Source organism: Falco biarmicus, chromosome 1 (assembly GCF_023638135.1).
Source record: "Falco biarmicus isolate bFalBia1 chromosome 1, bFalBia1.pri, whole genome shotgun sequence".
NCBI lineage: Eukaryota > Metazoa > Chordata > Aves > Falconiformes > Falconidae > Falco > Falco biarmicus.
The window spans coordinates 27,465,370-27,490,779 of NC_079288.1; the positions used below are offsets into that span (position 1 = coordinate 27,465,370).

At 38.5% G+C, this 25,410-nt stretch overlaps 1 protein-coding gene across 2 annotated transcripts in view; it reads left to right on the top strand.

Annotated features, from left to right (window-relative positions):
• The window catches only part of KIAA1671 (KIAA1671 ortholog), an 87,192-nt gene that overhangs the window by 17,681 nt on the left and 44,101 nt on the right, over positions 1-25,410 (top strand). Inside the window, exons 2-5 of one of the 2 annotated variants that reach the window (XM_056329612.1) lie at positions 4,937-5,066; positions 5,604-7,257; positions 8,374-8,467; positions 10,275-13,451. In XM_056329612.1, the coding sequence (XP_056185587.1) occupies positions 5,657-7,257; positions 8,374-8,467; positions 10,275-13,451 (4,872 nt within the window). In that variant the 5' untranslated portion in view covers positions 4,937-5,066; positions 5,604-5,656. Of the gene's footprint in view, positions 1-4,936; positions 5,067-5,603; positions 7,258-8,373; positions 8,468-10,274; positions 13,452-20,457; positions 20,651-25,410 lie in introns of those variants that run through there. The other variant, XM_056329637.1, reaches the window with a different exon arrangement.

Consider the following 25,410-nt stretch of genomic DNA (forward strand, 5'->3'; position numbering starts at 1 on the left):
TCACGGTGCATTCCATCTCTGTTACGGACAGTTGCATTTTTCTTTTGAATCCTCTTTTAACATAAATTAATGTGTTTTCCTGAATACATGTTTCAGTTGATTGTCCTGCTACATCAAGAATGTAGTCTTAGATTTATGCTGTCCATTACATGGACGTGCCAGTGTATTTAACATTGAATTTTTGGTTTGCTAGAAATGTTATGGCCTCTGTGGGGCCACTCTGAATTACTGAAGCTACTTGCTTGTAGTGCTTTATAATTTGTTACCCTTTTAATTGCCTTACATTTGTAACATGGATATTAAAATACAAGGTATAAGGTTCTCAGTCTAGTACTGACGTGGCAGCACGTAATGGAAAGGATTGTTGAAAATATTTCTGTTCTTTAGTGCGCGTGTAGGTCTCAGTGAAGCTCTAACAAGTGATGATAGTTATGCAATTGTACTGGCAGTAGCAATTAGAGATTTATAAGTGCTTGTAAAAGCTGCTATTTATAGTATGGGCACTTTATTTAACAAAATGCTAATCTTTCTCTGCAGTGGGAGAAAATGTCAGAGTGGAGTATTTCATCCTTGTGATGAGACTGGACTGTAATATCCAAGAGAACAGTACTTTTTTCTCCCACTGTGTCCGTCCCCCCCCCGTCCCCCCCCAGTGAAAAAAAAACGTAAACACCCAGGAGACTTCAAATAGGCTTGCATGTGGAGAATGGAGAGACAATATTTTAAATTTTGCAGTGCTTTGGAATATTATTAGTATGGCACTTTGCAGGTCATAAGATCTGTCTTGTGAGTTTTGGAATATGTATTTTTAGTTCTCAACCTGTTAATTTTGATTATTGAGAAGCAGAACAAGTGCCTTGTTCTACTAAACTTCTCACTGTGAGTCTGGGAAAAGATACCTAAATGCGTTTTATTACTCGTTCTTAGTTAGTTTGTCCAGGGATATTTTTAAAAATTACAGCCAGTATGACAGTGGTTTTGTTAATCTTTCACTTTAAGAGACCCTGTATGTCCTCTTAAATACAATTGATAGATCCCATTTCAGTGAATGACGGTACTAATAACATGAATCAGGCTTAAATCCAAGAATAGAAAAAGCCTTTTTTTAACTGAATTAGTTGCATGAGCTGTTTAGTTATAAAAGGTTCAGGAAAATTGCAGGGGTTTTTTTCCCCTCTGTTATTTTGATTGTGCTATAGTAAATCTTCTGTTCTTGACAGTGTTCACACACATGGTTAAGTTATTCTTTTCTTCATACGTGCACAGTAAGTGATAGGATCTGCTCTGTTAAGTCTTATTTAATCCTATCAGCAACTCTCCCAGTGCTGTAGGAAGCAGCAGAAGGATGATTGCTTAGGATAACTGACATGAATTGCTGTAGACTGGTGCCAATATATGGTCAGTGAGGAGAGGAAGGGAAAAAAATGTATGTTTGTTTTTTAAAGACTGAAACATTTAAGACAGTGGGGAAGCCTTTTGTAGAAGGAATGAATTAAATCTTACTTTGTCTGTGCAGCATGTATGGGCATTGGGTTTATTTTCAGTAGCCCCTGTGGCTCGGTGTACCAGTGTATACCTGCAGGACAGATGACTATAGCTTACTGGCAAAGCTGTGTTTTCAGAAGCTGCTAATATATGTCGTTATACAAAGCTCTTCCTGTATTTACGCATTAAGGAAGTTATTTTTTTTAATATTGGTAGCAGATTTGCTGGTAAAGTTATGTCTAAAGAAGGAAAACCTTGTATTTATTTGGTAGTTTTCTATTGGAGTATTATTGTAAACAGGCGTGGATATTCACTGTTGGAGCTATGCTTTCTCGCTGTTTTCAATTTTATAAACTGGAGTTTTGTGTTTGGCTTTGTTTGTTTTATAGCAGAGATATTTTTCTCTGCAAAATTTTTATGCTTTCCATCCTTACAAAAGGCAGATGGACTTGTTTATCTGCTGTGAGGTTCAGGGACAGATCAGAGATTATTTGTGTCATTTAAAACATTCTTATTTATGAGCAAGGAAGTTGGCAATAATCACGTGATTCATGGTGGAAAAATTATCTGCAGGCTGTTGCTCCTGTTGTCCTAATAGGCTTAAAGGAATTACCACTGATGTAAATAATAGTTCTGTGTGCTGCTGCTGTGTGCTGCTGCTGTGGGGCAGGGCAGGCAAACACTAAATATAAAGGGTGTGTTTTGAGTAAAGCCCTTCCCGTGTGATTTTTGCAGAAACAACACTGTCAAGTGAATAACCTGTTTTGATTTCTAATGAGCAATGTTAATAATCTTTGTAAACATAGATTGTTTAATTAAAAATCCAGACAACACCTCAAGACATTAAGATTTTAAGACTCTGTTTGAGCCTGGAGCAGTGTTTGTGTGTGCATCTCTAACACCCTGTGGTGGTTCAGCTTAGCCCAGGAAAAAGAAGAGTTGCAGTTGTTTTGAAGCTGAGGAAGAAGAGCAGTGGGGGAAGAGCCAGACCTTTATGTGCCGTTCTTTTCATTAAAAGCAGGAAGAATTTCAAAAGATATTTCAGTGCCATTTATTATTTCATTTGTGCATGCAGAGTGCACCCCAGAACAGCCAAGGGGAGCGTGACTGAAGCTTAAGGAGCACAAAGAAAAATAGGGCCCAGAAAAGGTGACAGGGTGGCTCGGGCGCTTTGCTGAATGGAGAGGGACTCGTTGAGGACAGTGTGGCAGCCACAGCAGCACGTGCATGGTGGCCAGCTGTCCCTCAGCAGAGGCAGGTCAGGGAAGGGAATGACATCTTGTAGCTGACGATGAGGGATTTACAGTTGTAATGGTACAATTACAGTAGTCATACTAAATTTTAATGGTATGTAAAATCCTCATGCAATGTAATTTACAATTGACTTTTTTAAATCACCCAAAATTCTGTACATTGCACGTTTCACTAGATAAACATGCTTTTCTCCAGTAAAACATTATCTAAACCAAGGTGTGTATTTCAGAACCGACACACAATGTTTAGTGTATGTATAAGTGGCATTGATAACATGATGCCTCTTTATCAAATGTAGAACTTTTTGAAGTTCAAAATTGGGTGGTGGGTTTTTTCCCCAAAAAATATTTTGTTCTCCTTTTTTGAATACTGTCTGTTTTGGGCCACATGTCTGTTGTAGGGTATCTGAGTAGTAAGAATTTGAAACCTGAAGACTGACTTTGCTAGATCGTGTAGAAAAGAATGGGATCCTGTAAAGCTGAAATGTAGTGTAATAAAACTAAGGAACAAATATCATTGGAATGGGTAAATTGTGGTTTAGGAATGTTGGCTGGAGAAATGAGTTGTACACTGTTAGCAAGGATTATGGCCTGCATTGTATACGCACTGCCTTGCGTTCCGTTGAGGATCAAGTTTTATTCCATTTAAGAAGCTCTGTGCTGCCTTCTTTTCCAAAGAAAAAGAACTATGATAGGAGGAAATGTATTCTCAAGTACTGCAAGACAGATGCTTTTTTTTTTACAGGATAATTTTTTGCTTTGTGGTATTTCCTGTTAGCATCACCCTTATTTCAGCAAGTGTTAATATTTTACTTTTGGAGCACAACTGCTCTTCACAAAACCTTTGCATCCTTGGAATGTGAGAGCGTTTTAATCGGATTTTGATGGTGTTTCTTAGAATAAGGAGTGGGAGAAGGAGGAAGATTTCATTAAGATCTGTGAGATTGTGGAAGGGGCAGATTGATTCTGATAAGCTGATTGGGCTAGTGATTATTTTGGAAAGGAGAGGTCGTGGACTCAAAGGGAACTAGCACAGTGTGTAAGTAGTTGAGACAGAATTTCAAGTGGATTGAAAGATGAAAGGGAACGGGCAAGGTGAACAGAGTTCATTAGCCTGCTTGGAAGAGGAAGGCATAAATGCAAAGGTCAAAAATAAATCTCTGCAATTTATGGTGCCAGCGTGATGTTAGTCTAGTTAAGGGAAACTGAAGGTGAAATAACTGTTTTTCCAGACTGCAGATTCAGGAAGACAAATATTCCGGTTTTTGGGGTCTTTCTTTAATATTCACACACAGAGGGCTCCATATTCCACAGAATCTATGAATAGTCGTATTTGTAGGCTAAATACACACACACAAAAAATCAGGTGTGAGGAGTCCAAAGACTGCCCCTTCAGAGGCTGCCCAAAAGTAGGCAAGAGGGTGGCAACACAAATATGAACCCCTGAATGAAAGACTGTAAAATACAGTATGCATTCCCTAAAAATTAGAAGTATGACAGCTTTCTTGAAAGAAAGAAAGAAAAAGAAAAAAAAGCCATCTAAACTTACATAGCCACCTGCATCTGCTACAAAGTTTAAGTATACTTTTTATTTGGAAAAATTCAGGTTGCTTCTTCTAGCTGAAATTCTAATTACTACTGGGTTTTCTTCATCTCTGCTGTAGGAATATAATTAATTCCAAAGCTGCTAATCTGCCTTTGTTGGCAAGATATTGGAAAAACTGCTTTGTCATGGTAGAAGTGATATTTTGTTTGAAAATCAGCCATTTGAAGGTCAGCTGCTCAGGTGGCACTTCACATACTGCTGTCACAGAAAGGAGATACACAACAGAAAGTAAATTACAGCAACTGAGGTGACAGTAATACAGAGCTCTGTGTTTAACCAGGGATTGACAAAACAGTAAGTACTGAATGTGGGTTTAACTGTGTTCCAGTTTGGTCTGTCTGTTGTGCAGACCAAGTTATTTGCCCTTCACCTTTCAGCTTTAGGTGATAATTTCTTACTGATTCTTTTAATAACTGTTTGACAAGTAAACGTGCTTTTGCTTTATACAGTTAAATCGGGTGACATTATACTTCAAAATGGGAGCCAGCCTTTTCTCCTTAAAATGCTCAGGATTTTTGTCTCATGTGGTATTACCTGTGTAGATTTGGGTATGTGCCATGCTTGAATCTAAACACCCTTTGTTTATTTGCAGGAGAGGTCTGATCAGTGTGGCTGAAGTGATCACTTTCCCCTGTTATTAATGTTATCTTGGCTGAGATCTTTTCACTATGAGAAGTGATTCGGGTTGTATGGATTGGTTGCAGCAGAGAATGCAGATTATGGTAAGTGGTAGCAAAGCTTTTGGAGATTTGCAGAACGTGCATTTATTTCCATTGCTTAGTTGTAGGCCTTAGTTAATAGATAACAAATAATACTTTTGGTCACACCAGTCTTGGTACTTTTGAAAGTACACACTCAATGTGTCTGCCCAGCTATTTAAATTGTAAAAAGGAGTTGATGTTTGTATGTCAACGTTGAGAGGTCTGCTTCAAAAAAAATTTTTTAAAGTATCTCAGCCCTTGAATCTTACTCAACTAATGGGAACTCAGTTCTGTGCAGATGCTTCTGTAGGTTTGATGATGTATTCTTTGGTTATTAGGCCTAATCAATGAATAATGGTGCTTCTTGCTCTTTTTTTAGAGGAGGAGGAACAGTGTGTCTTTCATAGTGATACACTCTGTGAACAGCATATCTGAAAGGCATCTTAATCTGAGTTTAGCTACTTTATATGAATTCAAATTAGGATGATGTTATTTGATGTTCATGCTGACTGTGCATCAATACTTACATTTTCTTTCTTTTTTTTTTTTACCCCCCAGATTCTTTCTCCTTGTTGGATTTTTTCAGTTCTGTTGAGTGTGTAATTACAACTATGGCAACAAGAGTAGAAATAAATTCTACTTTGGCGTCTTTGACAACAGTGCCTGACTTAAATGAAATCAGAAATGAGGATAAATCACGTGTGTATGTAAGTGTGCTTTCAGATGCAAGTAATAAGGCAAAGGAAGCTTCAGCATCACTAACTCTTGAAGAGAAAAACAAGTTTGGGAGTACTTACAGATCTGCAACAATGCCATCACTAGGATCAAGGCCAAGACTTTTCCCAAAGCCTTTTTCTAAAGAGAAAACTTCAGATACTTTTTCAAATGTAAAACCACCTATTCCAGCTTTCAGATCAAGTAGTCTTATTAGAAGGGCCGCTGAGGAAACATCATCTGTTAAGGTATTAAGTGGAAATGTTCCGCCATTAGTAGATCAGAAAGTAATTGAAAATGAAAGTAAAGCTGGCAGTGAAGTAGTCACAAACGTGACTTTTTATACTGGTCCTAGTGCGAATACTGTCATTCTTTTTGAGACAGCAGGCACAGAGCAATCAAAGGTAAGCCTGGCCCAAGAAAAAAGGGCTGCTGATGACCGTGGAGTATTCAGTACTATGCAAACAAAAGAGCTTCAGTGCAGTGCAAAGCTGGAGAAGCCATCTCAGGCATCTGAGACATCCAGGAATCCTGAAGGGTCTCTTCATAGGCAGATATCTCTTTCCTCCAGTCTTAGACCAGTCTCTTGGCACTCCCTCAAAACTGGTGAAAAAAAAGATGCTTATGAAGTTCCAGGGGAGAAAAACGATGATGATGCAAATAATACCAACAGTAGAGTTGATTTCTCTATTGATGTGCAGCAAAAGCCAAAACATAGGCCAGTATCTGCTATTTTTCTGGAATCATTACGAGATCAAAAGCATCGCACCGTGGAAGCTTCTGAGGAAAAATCTCCTACAGAGAAATCCTGGGTTAGAAAACCAAGGCCTTTATCCATGGACCTGACAGCTAAGTTTGAACATAAAGATCTTTCTTCTTGCAAGATGACTAGTTCATCTCATGAAAGCAAGGAGAATGTATCGATAACTTCTTTTACTGACGTGGGCTGTCACGGTCAGTCTGAAATGGGGCCAAAACCTGAAGAAACTGAATTTGATAAAGGCAATTCTTCTAAATCAAATTTGAAATGCAGTAGTCAGGACATTGGCATCCTAAGTAATGGAAAATACATATGGGAAACAAAGCTTAAATCTAAAAATGAACAAATTGAGACAAAGCCAGAAATAATGACTAACTTGCATGATTCTGAAAGAAGCCATGAAACCAGTAGTGAGAGCAGAACTAATAAGGGGGTGAAACGACCAGAACAAAAGGAAATGTTTATGTTTCTAGGCTGTGAAAGCCCTGCAGCTTCCTCAGAAAAAGAGAATAATGTTGTAAGAGGTAGTGTTAAAAAACAGATTAGTTTGTTTACTTCAGAAAATCCTGGTACCTCAATGGATACAGAGCTTCTCCCATCAACTGCTGAGAAGGAAAACAGATGTATGAACATCCAGCAGAGAATCAAAGAACTGACAACAGAAAATGCTGATGTTAAGCCAGGAAATCTACGCAAGTCACTTCAATCACGACCACTTTCTGCAGACTTAACAAAGATGTAGGTTGCAGAGAAATTCTATTTAATCCTCCTAGTTTCATCTAATTCAGTAAAACTTGTTCTCTCAGTGCAGTAAAATAACTGATCATTTTGGTAGCACTAAATGTAATTACTCTCTATGCTATTATTCTTGAGCCTCTTTCCCACCTTTTCCTTCCCAAAAAAGAGAAAATGTAATGAAATAGACCCTGACAACAGCTTCCAAAGAAACCCTACCGACCTGTCAGTATTTTGGCCTTTGCGTGTCACTGTAAGTGTGTATCTATTATTAAAATTTCATGTATTTTGAAATCTTGAGGTAGACAATGTAGACTGCAAGCTTATATATTTGTGAGAAAGCAAAAGAATGATTACCATGTATTTCACCGCGATGTAGCATATCAGGTTTCCAGCCAGCCAGGAATCTTATTTCACTGTCATATTAAAACCTAAAGATATATGATACGTATTCTGCTTAAGCTGTGGCAGTGAGCAGTTTGATAGAACAATGAGATCTGCTAATTTTTACATACCAAAGCAAAAAAACCCCACCAAACTTCTCCAGTAAAAAGAGGTTTAATCCAAGATAAAATACGTTCTCTTAGTACAGTGTTGGGTAATTGATTATTCAAAAGCATAAAGACTTGTGACATGAATGAGACTGCGGTTTATGCATTTTGCAGTACCGCCTGAGGCCATATTGCAAGGCCTGGAACTCGTCGGAATAGTTCATGTTCTGTGCATGTTGACAAGGGATAAGTAAAGAAGGCTAATGATTTTTGGTAGTGTAAAGAAAGCATGCTTCGTATAATAAGCACAGTAGTTACACTCAGCTAACAGGACCTGCTTTATGGACAGTGGAATAGTAGAATTTTTCAGCAAACCTTGGTCTTTTGACACTGTGATCTTTATACTATGCAATAAGCTGTGTAACTAACCATTGTTTTGGAAACAACAATCTTTTGGTCTAGATACAATTCAACCACCAAATACAGTGACTTCCTATGAAATACTGATGTTTCTCCTTTAAGAAGTAGAATTTATTGGATAATTTCTACCAGTCTGCTTTGGTAGGAAAGTGTACCTGCTGACTTAACTCCCTGGACTAAAAGAAGTAACATAAGTCTTTTGTCTTAGGTTTTCAAGTCCGACATTAAGCACCGAAGCAAAGCCTGAGAAACCTGCTGAAACTAGAAATGACTCTATCTATGAAACACAAGAAAATCAAAAAGTAAGAAAATGGCATTAGCTGATGTGGTCTCCAGCTAGGTTTGCATTTAGAAGGCAGAGAGCACTGTGTCCTGTGTGTCTTTATCAATCAATGACTTTAAAATGGGTATTGAGAGTATTAAGAAGGACATAATCCTAATATGTTTACTTGTGTAAGTCTGTCTTTAGGACATGCTGATAAAGTATGGGAGTATCATACCTGTTACAGAGTTTTTAGAAGTTAAATATGTATGCTGTTCAGTGCTTGCAGTGATATAGAGTGAAAAGTGTTCTATGTACTATTTTAAAGGGACTTTTATTGCATGAAAGCCCACAGTGAATCGACTATGGTTGTTATGGTTTTGTGCACAACAAAATCCATTATTTTCTCTAAGCATAGCATTAGTGTAGTGTGTTTCTACATCTAAGTCACAACTCCTTATTCAATGTACGCTCTATGTTTTGTGTCGATCTCCTAAGTATCATTTAACTTAGAAGTTTTGACAATAAGGTATTATACAGAAAATTCTGATTTGCTGTAAAAGTTGTTAGACTGTCTTTGTTTCTAAGCAATGCTTTGCTGTTGCAAAACGTTTTCTGCTGACACTTCTAACTATTGGAGGTTTAATGTTTTAAGGGTATTTCTTGTGAGTTGTCATGGCTGTGCTTTTTTCCTGTTTAGGTTTAAGATAAGAATATATGTAAGGAAACTAGCAGTTACATACAACATTTCTGTAGTTTAATATAATTTTATAGAAGATCAGTTTGCTTTTGAAAGAAAATCTTTCATTAATGCAAGTGCTGATTTTAGAATCTGATAATAAATTCCTTTGAATTCCTAGAAGAATATAGATGAGATTTAAAACCTTTGTGTATAAATGTCTTCAGTGTTAATTTTCTGACATTCTCCAGCTTTTTTTTGAAGAGATTAAGTCAGTTCCAAGTTTTAAATTTTAAAACTTGAAAAAAAGATTGAGCTCTTGTAGGACTGGGCAGTATTCTTTTAGTCTGTTTATTATTTGCATGCTATGCTTTTTTTCAATGAATGTTATTAAAAATAACAGCTAGTTATATTTTCTGCAGGTAGATAAGAGTAAAGAATTGACAATAAATATTGATTCCCACTTTCTCTTTTTTGCTTCAGCTCAACCTTTAATGTTCTTAGCTGAATAGCTCTAGCTGTGATATTTACTCAGATATTCATGTTCCTTGCAGTTACTGATCATGTAACTATTTAGTTAGTGAATAGCTCAATTTGAAGACAGTTTATTTTTGACAAAATACAGTATATGTGATGTCTCCCAGGAGTTTAGACTTCCTCTGAAGGTGCCTGCATCTGTGTGGTGCTTTCTATGCTTCACTTTCGAACTTGGATTTCTGTAGGGCTTGCAACATAAATGTTTGTAAGTGTTTCTGTGGTAGCTGTGGTTATTAACCTTTGAAAGTTTTGTACTATTTTTGTATGTGTTGCCTTCAGTGGAGTGTGATGTGGGTATAAATTCACTGCAGAATAAACAGTTTTGTGAAATCTGAGCTCAGGGACTAAGTCATGCGTATCCCATGTATAAACACTATACATTTTTCCTTTTTTGTATTAAAAGTGAAAAATCAAGCTATGAGTTAATTTTATTATAATCAAGATTCAGGAGCTGGAGCTACACATTTGCTTAGATTACCTTGGTCTCAGTTGATTGTGTGTTCAGAGAATGTGCATGTGTTTAATTTGTACAGGCTGTGTGGCACAGCATAGGTGCAAGTAAGTTGTAAAATAAACTTTATTACACATCTTTTAAATAACCAGTCTTAACTGTTGGATTTTCTTGTTCCAGAGTAAGGAGGTCAAGCTTGCACATGGCACAGACTTCATTGAAGCGCATGTTACTGGGACGCCTTGGAAACCCCGTCAGATTTTAAAAATAACAAATAAAACTGATCATATAGAGAGAAAAGGAAGCTTCCTTGGAGATGTTCAGCATTTTTCTCAGCAAAGTGAAAATTCATTCACAAGTAACTTTGAAAAAAAATTAAAACCAACCACACTTATGGAAAAGACCTACATTAAAACTGTCCGAGCCACCATGTTTGACCATAATGTTCAGAGGCATAACATTGCTGCTGATCATCCTGGAACTGATTCTGCACTGAAAATGAATAATGAGCTTGAGGCAAAGCACGATGTGGTGACTTTGGGGCACAACAGGCGATCATGGATGGGAGAAGAAGAAACCGCTATTATAAAGAAGGAGTATCACAAGCAGTCTGATTCATCAAAACCAATAGTAGATGTAGAGAAAAGTGGAAAAGCAGCTTGTTCAAGTGAAGACAAGAAAATGACTCCAGGAATTCTGTTAGAGAAATCTTTGGTTGAGAAAAGTAAAAAACCCACTCCTAAAAATGCAGATGATTCTCTAATTTACCAAAGAGTAGAGCCGAGATACGAAATCTTTCAGACCTGTGGTGAAAGAGCTCTTAGTGAAACCATTACAATGGCTCCTGAAAAAAAGGCCATGACACTCAGAACTAGAAAATCGTCAGTGAAAGAGAATAAAAATGATGAGGTGGTTTTACACACTGGTCAGTCAGCTAGGGCAAACAGTAAAACTCTCTACCAGAAAGAAGATAAGATTATATCAGAAGCTAGAGATGCAGAAGTTTTTACAAGCAAGTCTGCGTTGAGAGGACCTAATGATTTTTTCTCCAGTGAATGCACTTCACCTGAACAGAAAAAGGACTCTATAGCTGAGAGAATACCTTATTCTACAAACAAAAGTAAATGTTTGGGAATTAATGAAAACCTAAACAACCTACATTCTGAAATTAAAAATGAGAAGAGTGAAGTCTCCTCCGTGGATAAAACAGGGAGCTCTAATGCGATGAAATGCTTGTCTGAGAAAAGGAGTCTTAGACCAGGTGGGACAGACAGCTATGAATTCAGAACCAACTTAGATCATGAAGTTACTTCAACAAGTGTAAATAAACATGGGGCCCAGTCTTCTTCAGTGCTTTCAAGTGGACAATTTTGTAAGTCTTCTAGTAGCCACCATCCTGATACAAAAGTACTGCCCATTAATAAAGAGGAATCTAGGGCCTTTGGTTTCAGGAAAAGTCTAGATGTAAATTGCAAAGAACAACACTTTGGCTTTGATGGTACAGCTCATGAAAACAGTGAAAAAACCAGGGTAATAGATCCAGAAGAAAAAGTCAGGAGAACCAGAAGTAGTGTTTCTGACTTGAAGATTTCTGAAAGGTGGAGAAGGAGGACCTTGCCTCAGGATTCTACTAAGACGGAAGAAGTTGCCTGGCTCACCCCTGAAAATATCAAAAGGCTCAGTCGGACAGATTCATTGCAATTGGATGAAGGCTTAGTTAAAAAGAGAAGCAAAAAAAGCAAAGAAGAGTTGGAAGGGATTGAAGTAAACCAAACTGTTCCTGGCAGCCCTGATGATTACTTGAAAAATCAGAGTTCTGCCTTTGAGCCAAAGGCAACTTATTTTGCAGTGACTTACCAGGTTCCTGGTAACAAAAAAGAGAAAAGCTTTGTTGGCACTCCTAGTGCAAGTGAAACCAATACAATTTCTAGCTCATGTCAGGCAGCAACAATTAATCTGGACCCTGTTTTTCCTGGAAGGTCCAAACCTCTATTGCAGCAACCAAATAAAACTTTGACGAGTACACATTGTAGAGAAGACTCACAGGAAGTGCGTATTAACAAGGATTGGGTCAGAGAAGATAAGGATCATATTTTTTCCAAAAATATTGCATTTAGTAATTTTCATGCATCTAGGAAAGATAACCAACGGTACCATGAAAGAGGTCTGGATTATTCTAAAGAGAAAATTATAGATGTTGATGCTTTCCTGTTAAAACAAGATCTGGAAAATACAGCTCAAACTGATCTCAAAAGTAGCAGAAGAAAAGTATCCTCTTACCCTGAACCCAGATCCCCCCCGCATTTTGCACAGTTACATAAAGGCAGTGAACTAGTCACCCAGAAAAAGAGTGAAAATAACTGTGATTTATTTGGAAGGAAGGCTGAGGATGGTTACAGATCCCAAATTCTAGATATTGATGCACTTATGGCAGAATATAAAGAAGAATCAGTGAAAGCCAGTAACATCCAAGAAAAGCTCTCTGAAGATCACAGTGCATTTAGTAGGGAGAAATCAAAGAACAAAAGAAATGTGTCAGATAGGATGACATCTTCCTATAGCTGGAAAGAGTGGAAGGGATCAGATCACTATTCTGTTAATAACAAACAAAGTGACTGTGCAGAAGAGTACCACAGGCCAGAGAAATTAATTCTAAATGAAAAGAGCAAAGAGAAACTGGAATCATGTAGCCCTGAATTTGATAAACAAAAGTCCAAAGACAGAAGGTTCAGTCCTCCTTACTGGGGAAATCCTGGCAGCTTTTTTTCAGATAAATTTGTAAATTCACCTGTGGATGTCACTAGGAAGAAAACTTTCATCGTTGATGAGGATGAAGAAGTGAACTTAACTTCCAGGAATCAAAGTTCAAAATTTCTAATTGATAAGGTACAACCTATAAATGCAATTGGTACAGACCAAAGGTTGGAAGTTAATATTGCTTCCAAGTCATCCATAAAGGCAGATGATGGCCTTTTACAGAAGAAGTTGGTCGCAAAAGAACAGTTCTTGGGGGTGTCTCCAGAAGGCGATTGGAGCAAAAATGTAGCAGGGAGCTCTATAACAAGGATCAAAGACAATGCAAATAAGACAACACGTGAAAGTGGCTCTTCCAATGTGAAAAGTAAAACTGATTGGAAGAACTATACACCTGGTTTAGGAATTACACCCCCAGATTTAAGACGATCTCATTCAGAAAAGAGCTGCCACGGAAAAAGCAATCTCCCACTTGTGCAAGAAGTAAAGGGAAGAAAGGATCTACACCGATCCAGGCAAAGCTCCCTGTTGGAAAGTGTGGATAATGGGTGGAAACACAAGATGTCATCTCAGTCAGAATCATTCTTTCATGAGGATAAAAAGGTATTGCCAAATGGTGTTTAAGTGTTTCCTGCAACTAAAATTGCTAGTGAGGAAAAACTTTTAATATGCCTCTATACCACTTTTCAGTGTTAGCTGTGACTTTGCAGCAAGTGAGCAGATACATACTTTTCAATAGAGTTCATTTCCTTTTGGGTTGTGTTTTCATGAGGAATTTGTGTTGTACTAGATGACTAGATTTTTGTTTCAAGTGTATAAATATTTATCGATGTTTCCATTCAAGAAAGCCTTAAAATATTAATAATATAAAAATACAATATATATACAAAATATATATTTTTATTTTATATTTTTATATGATTTTGTTAATGCTATGAACATAGGATATTAAATTGTTGGCTCTGCAATTTAATGATTATTTGAAAAAAAAGTAGTTTGGGTTTATTTTATAAGTTATCAACAATCATCTTTTTGGAGTACTTTTTCTGAAGGAAGCAAATTATTATTACTTTTTTGAACTGGGTGAATGGCCCTCATTTGTATGTGAAACTTCACTGCAGATATTGACTTTGGTGAAATGCACATGATTCACTTAACACAGTGATGCGTTAAGGCATTTATCCATAGCCAGATAGCCAGTTGGACGTTGATGGCTATAATGCTTTTCCATTTTGCATTGTCAGCTTTCAACCTCCTGATTTTGGTTTGTGGTGGATTGGGTTTTGGTTTGGCTTCCCCGCCCCCCCCGTTTTGGTTTGGGGTTTTTTTTGTTGAAAGAGCATTTTATGTCTGTATGTATGTGGTTACATATACATGCACACACTTTATTTTAACAGGCTTCTAGGAAAGAGTGCACCAAGCAGAGATCAGACAAAACAGATGGAACAGACTGTTTGTTGGTCTCTACTCAGAGAAGCCGCCACAGTTTTTGTAAGGACAGAAGGGCAGATAATGGGATGGTATGTGATTTTTGGAGGAGGTTCTTTGGCAGGGGCTAGGGGAGAGATAAGGGAGGTGCTGCCTGGCTTACTCCATTCAGCACTCTCTTCCTTTTTGCATATAGCTGTGACAGAAAGTGTATGCCTTCCTAGCAGCAGGAGCAAATGCACTTGCTGTGGAATTTAACTGGCAGAGAACGCTTCTCCCTAGGACGTCACCACACTGGTCTATGCCAGATCTTCAAACACAAAGCAGTAACCGTGCAGCTTGTTTGTTTTTCTTTCTAAGCGAGTAATTTTCATCCGGAACTCTAAAGATGAGTCTAGATCTTTATACTTTTTGTTTGTTTCTCAGCTTAGATGATGAAAATGGGTTAGATTCCTGAAAATCTTTTCTGGAAAATTGTGCAGAAAAAAAGAACCGTGCCATAGCCTCAGAAATGATGGGTTTAATTTTCTTTCTGTAGGCAACACACCGAGAACTGTTTATGTGAAGAGTCACAGCTGACTTTTTTGGTAGTTTGGTTTGTCTCTAATATGCATAATTCCAGGGTAAATTCCCCCTTAAACTTGTTGGGTAATCTTTTAAGTTGCAGAGGGATGTCCTGACTTTAGTCCACAGATAAATTTGATGTTGGGGAAAAAACATCCTGTGTCCAGATGTTGTTCTGAAATACAAAGCAAAGATCTGGATCTTCCAAAAGTTATAAAATACATGAAATCATTTGTTTCTGTGGAAAACATAGGCTTTGAAAACCACATCAACAGCACAGAATTCTACAATTTTGAGAGACATTGCTTCTGCCACTGAAATCCTTCCTTACTGGAAGTGGTTAGTGGTTGTTTTGAACCACTCAGTGCTGTGGGTTTTGGGGTTTTTTAACCTTGTGCATGCAAATGGATTCGATACACTGGAATAATACTGTAGTCACTTCAGAATGCATTCTTTTATAACTCTATACATATTTGCATTTTTTTTAAATCTGGATGTCCCACATATTTTCAAAATTCTTCCACTTGTATGGAAAAGGGGTGACAAAGATGTTACCAGACTGTCCCAAGGGCAAATCTCATCTGTCCTCTTAGTCTGCGAGCACACTCGTGTGGTGATCGAATGTATTGCCCTCAGCAGAGATGCTGGTTTTGTAGTTATTCACTCTGTTACTTACAGCCCTTTAATAGAGAATAGACAAAAAGATAAAAAAGGGAAAGGAACTGAGTGAGTTCTTTTTTAGTGAAGAAAAAGAAAACAGCCAAACCTATAAGGATTTTGTGAACAAGTTTCCTAATAAAAGCTTTGGGAACAGGTTCATATTGTTCCAATTCTAGTCTTAAAGCTTCATGGAAGGTATCCAGGGGCTGATATCCCCGTGTGTTTCCCATTCTTAGCATGGATTGCAGGTTGAATGCTCATCTTGGGAGGAGTTTGATTTATTTACAGAATTAGCAATTATCATTCAATCCCTAAAAGTAGTTATATGCCATCAGTTTACAATGCAGATATGTAAAGATGTCGTTGACAAGGTAGAATATGGGGGAGAAGAGTGCTGTCAAAAATAGTGCTGGGCTAATTGAACTATTTGGGTAGTGTATCCAGATAAATATGACTACTGTTGTCCAACTTGGTTGTTAAATGTGAGGTTACTTAGAATAAGCCTTTGACTTCATCAAGTGTAGCCTGAGACAGGAAAGGAAGGCTGTCAGCCCTACTGAAAGAGAAAACTCACATGTCCAGCATCCGCTGGGATTCATCAGGGTCCAAGTGCTTTACTCCTTTGTATTGCTGTGAAAAGCCTAATAGTGGTGTATTTGTTGTTCTGCAGTGCCATGGTAGCAAAAAGGGCAGTCTGCCCTTTCTGTGTATAAATTGTGAGCGAGCAGGTGCAGAGAAGTGATTTTTACATGTGTTCAGGAGATGGAAACCTTGCCATACTTTAATATTCTCCAAAGCCCCACGTAGATTTCACAGAGGATTATGTAAAACTGAACCGTTTCTTTTGGCACCGAGGTTAATACCTTTTGTTTTCATTTGGAGAAAATACAAAGGCTTTCGCTGTGTGATCGCTGTTCTCATCGGCGCATTTCAATACTTCCCTCTGGTGGACAGACACATTGTAGTTGTGCTGCTGCAGTTGGAGTGATGTGAGAGGTGGATAGATCTGCAGAGTCACAGTTAAGTGATCCATCTCCTCTGAATTTGAATCAACCTGCGTTTCACTTAATACACCTTTTAAAGAGGATTAGAAGGAAAGCCGCTGTTTTGTTTGAATGGTTTCTAGTCTGTTTAGTTGTGAAGTTATTTGCTTTTCCTTGTGAGACAGTGACAAAAAAAATGCTACAGTACATATGACTGGTCACTCAAGATACCTAATGAGACTGTAGTGCTCAAAGTGACAAGTTGCTACTTTTATTGTAGAATAAAAATTCATTTTCATTCACGTTGGTTTGACAAGTATCGAAGAATATGGGACAGTTCATCACGCCATTTTAGTAGTCAATGTCAATTAACATGCGTTTGTTGCATTATTTCCCATCTGCCTATGATAATAAGCAACTGCTTGAATGAAATTTTCCAGGACAGCTAATGAGCTAGATTCTTATGGATGAACAGAATCCTAAATGGAAGCAAGGTACAATTGTATAATTTTACTTCTGGAGAAATCACTTCTTGTGATCATATTCTAGGAAATCTACTTCCAATGAGGTTCTTTTTCTAAATGTTACATAGGACTTCTTTGAAATAGAATCATTGCAATATAGAATTGATCATATGGGATTGGTGGTTGAAATTGTGAAGGATGATATTCTTTGAGATTTAACACTCATCTAGATTGCATTTTTTAGCTATTTTGAGTTTGTATTGCTTGAACACAAGAGTAAGGCTTGTGTAAAGATTCCAGTGTCATTGCTAGTGTTTTTACTACAGGTGGTACTTTTCTCCCTATGTCTTTTACAAAGAAAATCTTCAGTGCTCTTTACCCAGCCTTATAACGCTGGTAAAGATCACAGCACTCACAGAGGTGATGTTCCTGGTGGGAAGTGTTCTATACTGGCAGCAGTAGCTTTCAGACTTCACCACTTTCAAAGACTGTGGTGAATTAATGACTGAAGGCATTGTACTACCAGTGGTTTATATGCTGGAGTTTGAGGAAGAGTTGGACTACAATGTCTCTATGTACTTTAAAAAAAAATAAAAATTTAAAAATCATATATTCTACAGCCTGAAAAGATGGTTTCTTTTCCCATGAATAATAGAAATACCACAGTTTGCAACTGCCCCCTTGTTTGTTTGGGCTGTTCCAGGATAGAGGGTAAGTCTGGATTTTAACGTGGTGATCTTTGAGACTGCGGAGGTGTCATGGTTTAAAACCTTCAAACTGATATCTTTGAAGACTGACAGATTTTCTTAGAGTATATTTTTCTCTGAGATCAGTAGCATTACATGTCTTGTGTACTGGAGAACATGTTATGATCTGCAAAACTATTCCTGCTGCTGTGTGGCTTGATGTTTTAGTGTTCTCTTGGTGGTCTTTTGTTGAGACATTCCAAAAGTGACTGGTGCCGCAGGAGTCAGCTGATAGCCATGTCCTTGGGGTTAGGACTGGAGATGGACTTCTGCTTTCTGGGATGCATGAGTGACAAAGATGCAGTGAGCAGCAAGGCAAATTCTTCTAATTTGTGATTTCTGTGTGAATATTTTGACCTTTCTTCCTGTTTCTTGGAGGTTAGAATAGTGTATTCGTGCAAGCATTGTTGTTAGTATTTTTTAACAAGTCACTGTTACAACTATTACTAATTATAGCTTAGTGCTTGAACATTCTATTCCAATGTGATCTTTTTTCCTTTCCCTCTTCACTCTGATATAGCCTGATTCTAGTAAAGAAAGAAATAGCTTCAGATTTAAAGGCATTCATGTAGTAGAGAATTAAGAAAAATAATAGATTTTATGTGAATAAATAATTTCCTGTTTGCTTTGCTAGAGCTAACAATATCGAGAAGACAAAATTTTTTCCTGCCAATGTAAAAAAAATTCACTTCTTCATGATGTCAGGTAATTTGCATGTTATGCTTTAGCCCTGCTTGCATCACAGTATAGGCACAAACCCAAAATTGTTCTTATGTTTGCTCTGGACAACTGGGATTTAACTCCCAGAATTAGCTGCAAATTTCTTAGACTCTTTAGCGGGCAGGGAGCTCATCTGCATGGCACAGTAGGTTAGTAGTAGCAGCTATTGCGGGGGTCTTCTCCTTTACAACTTGAATGCAGTTTGAGGGCCTGCAAGCCTCTGGTGTGGCAACCTGTAAAATGAAAATGCCCTCTTGTTTTTGTAGCCTGTTGTAAGACTTAAGGTTATTATGCATGCTGTGCTCCCTTGGTAGGCACTATAATGCAACGTGCTATGGTAAACCACTTGAATTTCAGAAGATGTTTTCAAGTATCGTCTTTCATAATTCGAACTGATTTCATCACAGCTGACACAGGTCTTGAATTCTCTGATGTTCGGTCACAAACCTCAGCTCCTGATTAGGTCATCAAGACTGATAGGAGTCTTACGAATTAAAAACTGAGGAGTGTGTGATGTGGCTCACCCCCCACATAGAAGTAACTGCGCTCGCTCTGTCGGGCTGAAGGGACTGTGCCTTCATCTGGGAACAGAGCAGCTTTAAATGCAGCTATGGTTAATAAGAGAAATTACTGCTTTATGTAGCTAAAACAGAGCGCTCTGCTACTAGAACTGGTGAGGCATGAACTATTTTTAAGCCTCTGGTTACGTATTTTATTTGGTGTAGGCATGAATTATTTTGAAGCCCCTGGTTATATGGTTTATTTATTTCATATTAAGCTTTTTTGTCCTTTGAGGAAAATCTGGTATCCATATAAAGATGCACTTACTTGAGACTGTGGTGTGTGGGTGGAGAAGGATTTGTTTAAGAAAATCATGAGCTGACTCTTAAAAATATTTTGGAAATGAACTGCAAGGGAGAGAAGATACATATTTTATAAACATGTGCAAATGAATTTATAGTTTGGCTTTTCACAGTTCACCAGTTGTTTCCAGTTCTGCCCATGATAAGTCTCTCTCCTGCCCACCAAAAAGCAAGCCTTCCCATCTTCTGATTGTATAAAGCCTGTAATATTGCAGCTTCATTCCTTCCCAGACGGAAACAGATGTACTATAAAAACCATCGTGTGTGGATTGTTCTGTTAGCCTAAAAGCAGAATCAGCCTGGAAGGAAATCGGAAGAATTTGTCAGCTCTACAAGATCTTATAGGTGGCGATTAGAAAAGCGAGGACAATTTTTCTTAAACATCCAGAACCAAAATGTCAGGTGAAGGAAGCTGTGGCATGCTGGAATCTGTTTTGTGTCACCTCTATATTGTCCCTCCCCTGGAAAGGTGAGTGCTGGGAGGGAGAAGGGCAGTTGGGGTCCTCCCTGGACTGGCTCCTGTCACTTACCTGTCCTTTTTGCATCAAAAAAAGGACATAGGTACAAAAAGTAGGAACAGATGGAGATGTTACAATGCCCATTTTTGCTCTTCACAAAATACCTAGCACTGTTTGATCATTTAGCTCTGCTTCCTATTTCTAAAAACAGCCCGCAGGAGGATGACCCAGCGTTGGTTAATAGCTCGGTTTGCCCAGGCTTTCTTCCTTTTTTGGTAGTATTCGTTTGCTGGGAACATTCTCGTGGTATATAAAAAAACCACTTTGTTGTGTCTATTTGTCCTTGTTCACAAAAGACATTTTTATATTAAAAGCAGGAGCTTCTCTTTCATGTGTGGTTCTTTTATTTTTCTTATATGTTACCAAAAAATAAGGTCAACTAGCAACCACAACTGCAGTGGGATTAGTAGTGTTTCATAACCCAGCCTGCAAAACAGTAGGTTTAGAAGCTTCTCTTTCCTTCCAGATGAAGGGCTTTTTAGTGTGAAACCCCAAGTACTATTATTAATTCTAGACTAACACGTTGTGGATTACTGAAATGGAAGAAGTCTGAGCAGTTAGATGCTAAATAACAAGTGGTTAGGTCACATGGTGCCGGTAGCTCAGCTACTGCTTATAAGTAGCCACAGCATCTGTTAAAGGCACAGAGCTCAGTGCAGTGATGTGGGGCCGGATAAACAGACACTGTACATTATTCATGTTGCTTTTAATTGCTCTGGTCTGCTTTTAACTTCTGCTGGAGGTGGGGAAGACGGGGGAGGCTGACTAATGAAGATGGTTTTGCGTTAACTTTGTGCTTTGGAAGATGGAGTATTACTACTGTCCACGTTTGCTAAAGTTCCTGCAATATTTGTGGGTAAGTGTGCTCTTTAATGTAATTGTGCTTAACAAGTTGGATGTTTTTAACTGTTTTCAGAAATCCTGAGACTTTTCATATTTAGCAACAGCTTTACTTTGAAGTTTCTTTCTGATCTTTCTGAATAGTAACATTAAACTTGGGATTTATTTTGGGTGAGAGAGACTATTTTATCTTTAATACTCATTTAAGACAAAGAGACTGTAGACAACTTGAATGTGCCTCAGAAAACCCTCTTAGTAATTGGAATTTCTTCCCCTTTTATGTCTAATCATAAGAATTATTAGAAAGATTCTTCCCAGTTTGTTTAAAAGCTACCCTTGAACTCTGGAGATTGCTGCTTCCAGAAGCATTCCTTCCCCTGCTGCTAGCTAGAGCTGCTCCCTGCCATTTAAGTAAAATGACCAGTACTAATGGCTTTAAAGTGTGTATTTTTACAATTCCTTGCTTATTTTTAATTTGTCTGTGTTAATAGGTTTTGCTTGTCTCTGTGAGCACTTCCTCTTCAAACAATCCTTAGGGCCCTCTTCAATGAAAAGCTCTTTTTAACAGGCTGTATTTACTGTGCTAGACTGCCAGCTTTGAAAGGTTACTCTTGCACAGTGATTGCTATTTGTCTGATATTTCTACATTTATAAAAGATTAATATGGTTTTTAAAGCCTTTCTGAACAGATACTATATTACTTTGAACCTGATTACTTAATGTTTTAATTTTTCCTGTACTAATCGAACATCAATTTTCATTTGTTTGTGGTACCGTCTGCGTTAATCTAGCAATTTTTACAGCTGTAAATTCAGCATCTAATCAGCACTGACACTTTAAACCTTTTAATGTTAGCTGTTTGCTAGTGCATTTTGAAACTACAGAGAGTTGGCTTCTCTTATGTAGAGTTTAATTTTACAATCCTTGTATGTGCTTTGATCATTAGTAGAGATGAGATTGTCTACTGTAAATTTTTTTTGTAGCTGGGAGAGAAAATAGTACTTGAAGAACTGGGCATTTTCTTAAAAATCTTTTCCTGTTGGAGACTGTAGTATTGAAAAACATGGAAGTCTTTGGACACTTCTTAATGTTTTTGGTTTGTTTGTTGGTTTTTGTTTTATTTGATTGGTTAGACTTTTAAGAGGCAAGCTTTCATTAAATTGCACATTAAAAAAAGTTAGCATGGTATTATCAGACCTCAATATGATGAGGGGGCGGATGTTCTTCGTGGTTTGCCAGGGTGAGAAGTCTCAAAGAGATCTCTGAATGCTTTTGCTATCACATGTATCTGATGGTTTTTCTTTAAGGCCAGGAAAAAAAACCCCAAACCAAAACAAATTTTTGATTGGTCCAGAAGATCACTGGGGTGATACCTAATATTGTGCAGGTTTAGTCTGTAACAGAACAGGTATGTTACATTTTCTGTATATGCCCTTTTAGAGGCCTTTAAGTAATTCTTAGGCATTTTCATTGTTGTACACTGTCTTGAGATGTTGCAAGAAAATACTGCAAGGACAATTGTGATATTCATGGTACTAAATGTATATTAAAAACAAAAAAATGGAAAACCACAGCTGTACCTTTTGTCACTTTGTGTTGATGTTACAGCTGGAGGGTACTAAGGAGATGTTTATCGCTTCTCTCAATTTATAATCAGGAGTAATCAGAGATGTTGGGATTAGTTGTCAGGTGTTGTGTTATTTAATCTATCTTGGGGAACTAAGATATTTTATTCATTAGGTAGATATACCTGAAGAAGCTGTAACTCAATTAAAAAATATTATAATAAAAAAATCTGTATTTTAAAACTACAATTTTGAGTTACTGATAGTTTGTATCTCTCCTGTTATGTATTTGTTTTATTCCTACACAGTGTTGGAGCTGTTGGACATCAGTGGCCCTACTCAGTGCCAGCTATCTGCTAATTACTTGCTGATTCGTCTTCTGATCTTTGACTAGGATATGTATTAGTGCGATGTGTAGGAAAGTTGTCAAAAGAAATCCTCATAGCATTTTTTTTGAGCACAGCATAGTTTGTGGTCTGCCCAAATGTGCCTGAAATGATGACTGACCACCAAGAAATCTGCGTCTTGTAGGCAGGGGTATTGAGCCACAGCTGTAAGTTTCTGAAAAGTAGTCTTTGTGTCTGGCAATAGGTTTTGTCCACTAGGTTGTATTAGATGCAGGCAGAGTTCTGTTCAGTAATTCAACCCAGAGCTCCCTTTTCAATTTGAGTTATAATAATGAGGAGAAGAGCAAGCTTATCAAACCTGGATCATTTGCACTTTTAATGGGGCATGCTGCAGGACTCTGAAATGCTGCAGCTCACTTTTAATTGGTGTTTTCTTTAGCGTGATGTGTAACACTAAAACAGGAATTACTGAGAAGCAGGTTCCTAGGGAAGATTGAGCATCAGGCTTCCTGATGACAGAAGATGGAGTCACAAGAGCTACTGAGAATTATTGCTGCAACTAACAAAAAGCCGCTCCCCCCCCCCCCCCCCCCCCCCGCTAAAAGAGGAGAGCCAAGAGTGCTGACGGAGCCTTGCAGGTTGCTGAATAAGGCTATTACGAGTCTTTAGGGTGGCAGTTCAAGAATCCAGAAGTTTGCTGGCTGGTGTGATTAACATGATTAACATGGTGGTCTGGTTTTAGTCAAATTAGTTGATGTTTCTTTGAGAGGGTGAAGAGCGGGACTCTTAAACACCACTCTGGTTCACCCTCAGTAGGTTGTCTCTTTATACTCTAGATGTGTGTGTTTTTGGGAGAAATTTCTCAGAAGCTTGTGATTTTGTGACTCCAGCAGTATATTAATCCTTCTTTGATTCTGACCATTCAGATTATAGGTAGTGTGAGATATAACCTATATGGCACACAGTTGAGCTTGTGCTGGTGATAGGGGAAAAAGGGTCCCGGCTGCCTCTTAGGTCTGTCTGCAGCACCTTGGTAGGACCACCTGTGGGTGGTTCTGCCTTAGCCTGTGTTTTCTTGCTGTCTTTTCCATCAACCTGGAACCCAAACTCTCTTGAGCTGCTTTCAGTGATAGCTACAGTAACAGACTGTATTTGTCATTTGGACCCCTTCAGTCAAATGCTCAGATAAGGAGAAAGCAGAGCACTGTGCACCAATCGCCACATGCATTGTGGTTGTCTGTAGTTCAGCTCTTGAAATTCAGAGGCTGAATCATAACTCTCTGTACTCCATCACTTCCTTCTCTGCTCTGCCATGTACCTTCCTCCTAGCTGTGATCTTTTCATCATCTGCCGTTGGTTAATTGTTGTCATTATGTATGCAATTGCCAGTCTTTCAGTGACCATGTGCTACACAATATATTTGAATATTTTCCAGGGTACATGGGGTATTCGTCATCCCTTTTCCAGTTGGTAAGGAGCTTTGCTGGAGCTGATGCAAGACATCTTTAGGTCTGACTTGCCTAAGAAGTCCTTTAGGTGCAGCTCAGTAGTCTGTTGTCCAGCAGCTTGCGTCAGTCACACTGTCGAGCTGGTCAGCATATAGGTATGCAGGCACAGTAATGAGGTTTCCTGTTCTTTTGTAATATCCTTTGTCCGATAACTGGCTTTTTTGGCTTGCTTGTGGACACAGCCACTAGTGGAGTGCTCTCAGTTGGTTCTGTTCCTGTCCTTAGCCATCTCAAAGTTGTGAGCAATTCTTGCTCTGCCCCAGGGCATTTTGTGGGATGCTGTAATTCAAATGATGTAATCTCTTTTTTAATATATCTGAGGCTACTGTAGGCACGCACTGATAAACTATGATCTGTGTCAGAAGTAGGACCTGGTAACATAAACCAGCTTGGTGAGTGGAGTCCAGACTTCATGCAGTGGAGGCAGAGCTGGCAAGAGATGGGAAAGCTCTGGATCTGTTCCAGAATAGGTGCTGAAGGAAAGGAATTGGAGCCCTGGCTGATTTGGAACAGGTGCTGCAGTACTCGGGGGGGAAGAGAGCTGGTGTCAGGACATGAACTGAGCCACCTTCAGCATAGTCCTGGTTGGTTTGGTGGGTAGTGAGGGACCTGGCTCACAGTGCTGGCTGAGCCTCCAGTAGTGCTGCTGGGGTATCGGAGACAGTATCTTGGGGCTCAATGGAGAGCTATGTGATTGCTGTTCAGTCCAGGTAAGACAAAGTAGGTAAGAGAAGACAACTGGAAGAGCAGCTACCAGTCTACCCCCTTATATGAGAGAGCACTGTGATTTCTAGTGAATATCACAGAATCATTTATGTGGTCTTTCTGTTGACAGCCAGATGTTGGCCTGGTCTGATTCCCCCCAGAGTGCTTGTGGTAGATCTATAAATCCTGACACCTCATTAAATGGATAGTTTTGTTAGTTTCAGATGGGCATGACAGGAAAATCTGGGATGGGTGAGTGGCTGTAGATGTCTTGAAAACACTATGGATATGATCTAAGAGTGGCCTTGGCTCCTCTGTAATAAAATGAAGGTCCAAAGAGCCTGTGGGAAACCAGTGTCCTATTAAGAGTAGAGAATGTCTCTTAAATCTTGTAGCTCTGTGTTATACATTTGTAATACTGTGATACACAGGTGAAATGAAAGTCAGCTCCAGATTCATTGCTCAGTTTTGGCCTTCTGGTATGGGTGGTGGTGGTACGGCTCAGGTGTCTCCTGAGCACACTAGGTATCATTGAGGGCTTGTTTCTTCTCGGTCTGGCACTTGTCTTTGTTCAAATAGCAGACAAATGCTACATCCTGAAAGTGTTCAAAAGAAAATGGCATGTTTTAAATAAAATATTACCCTGCAGCA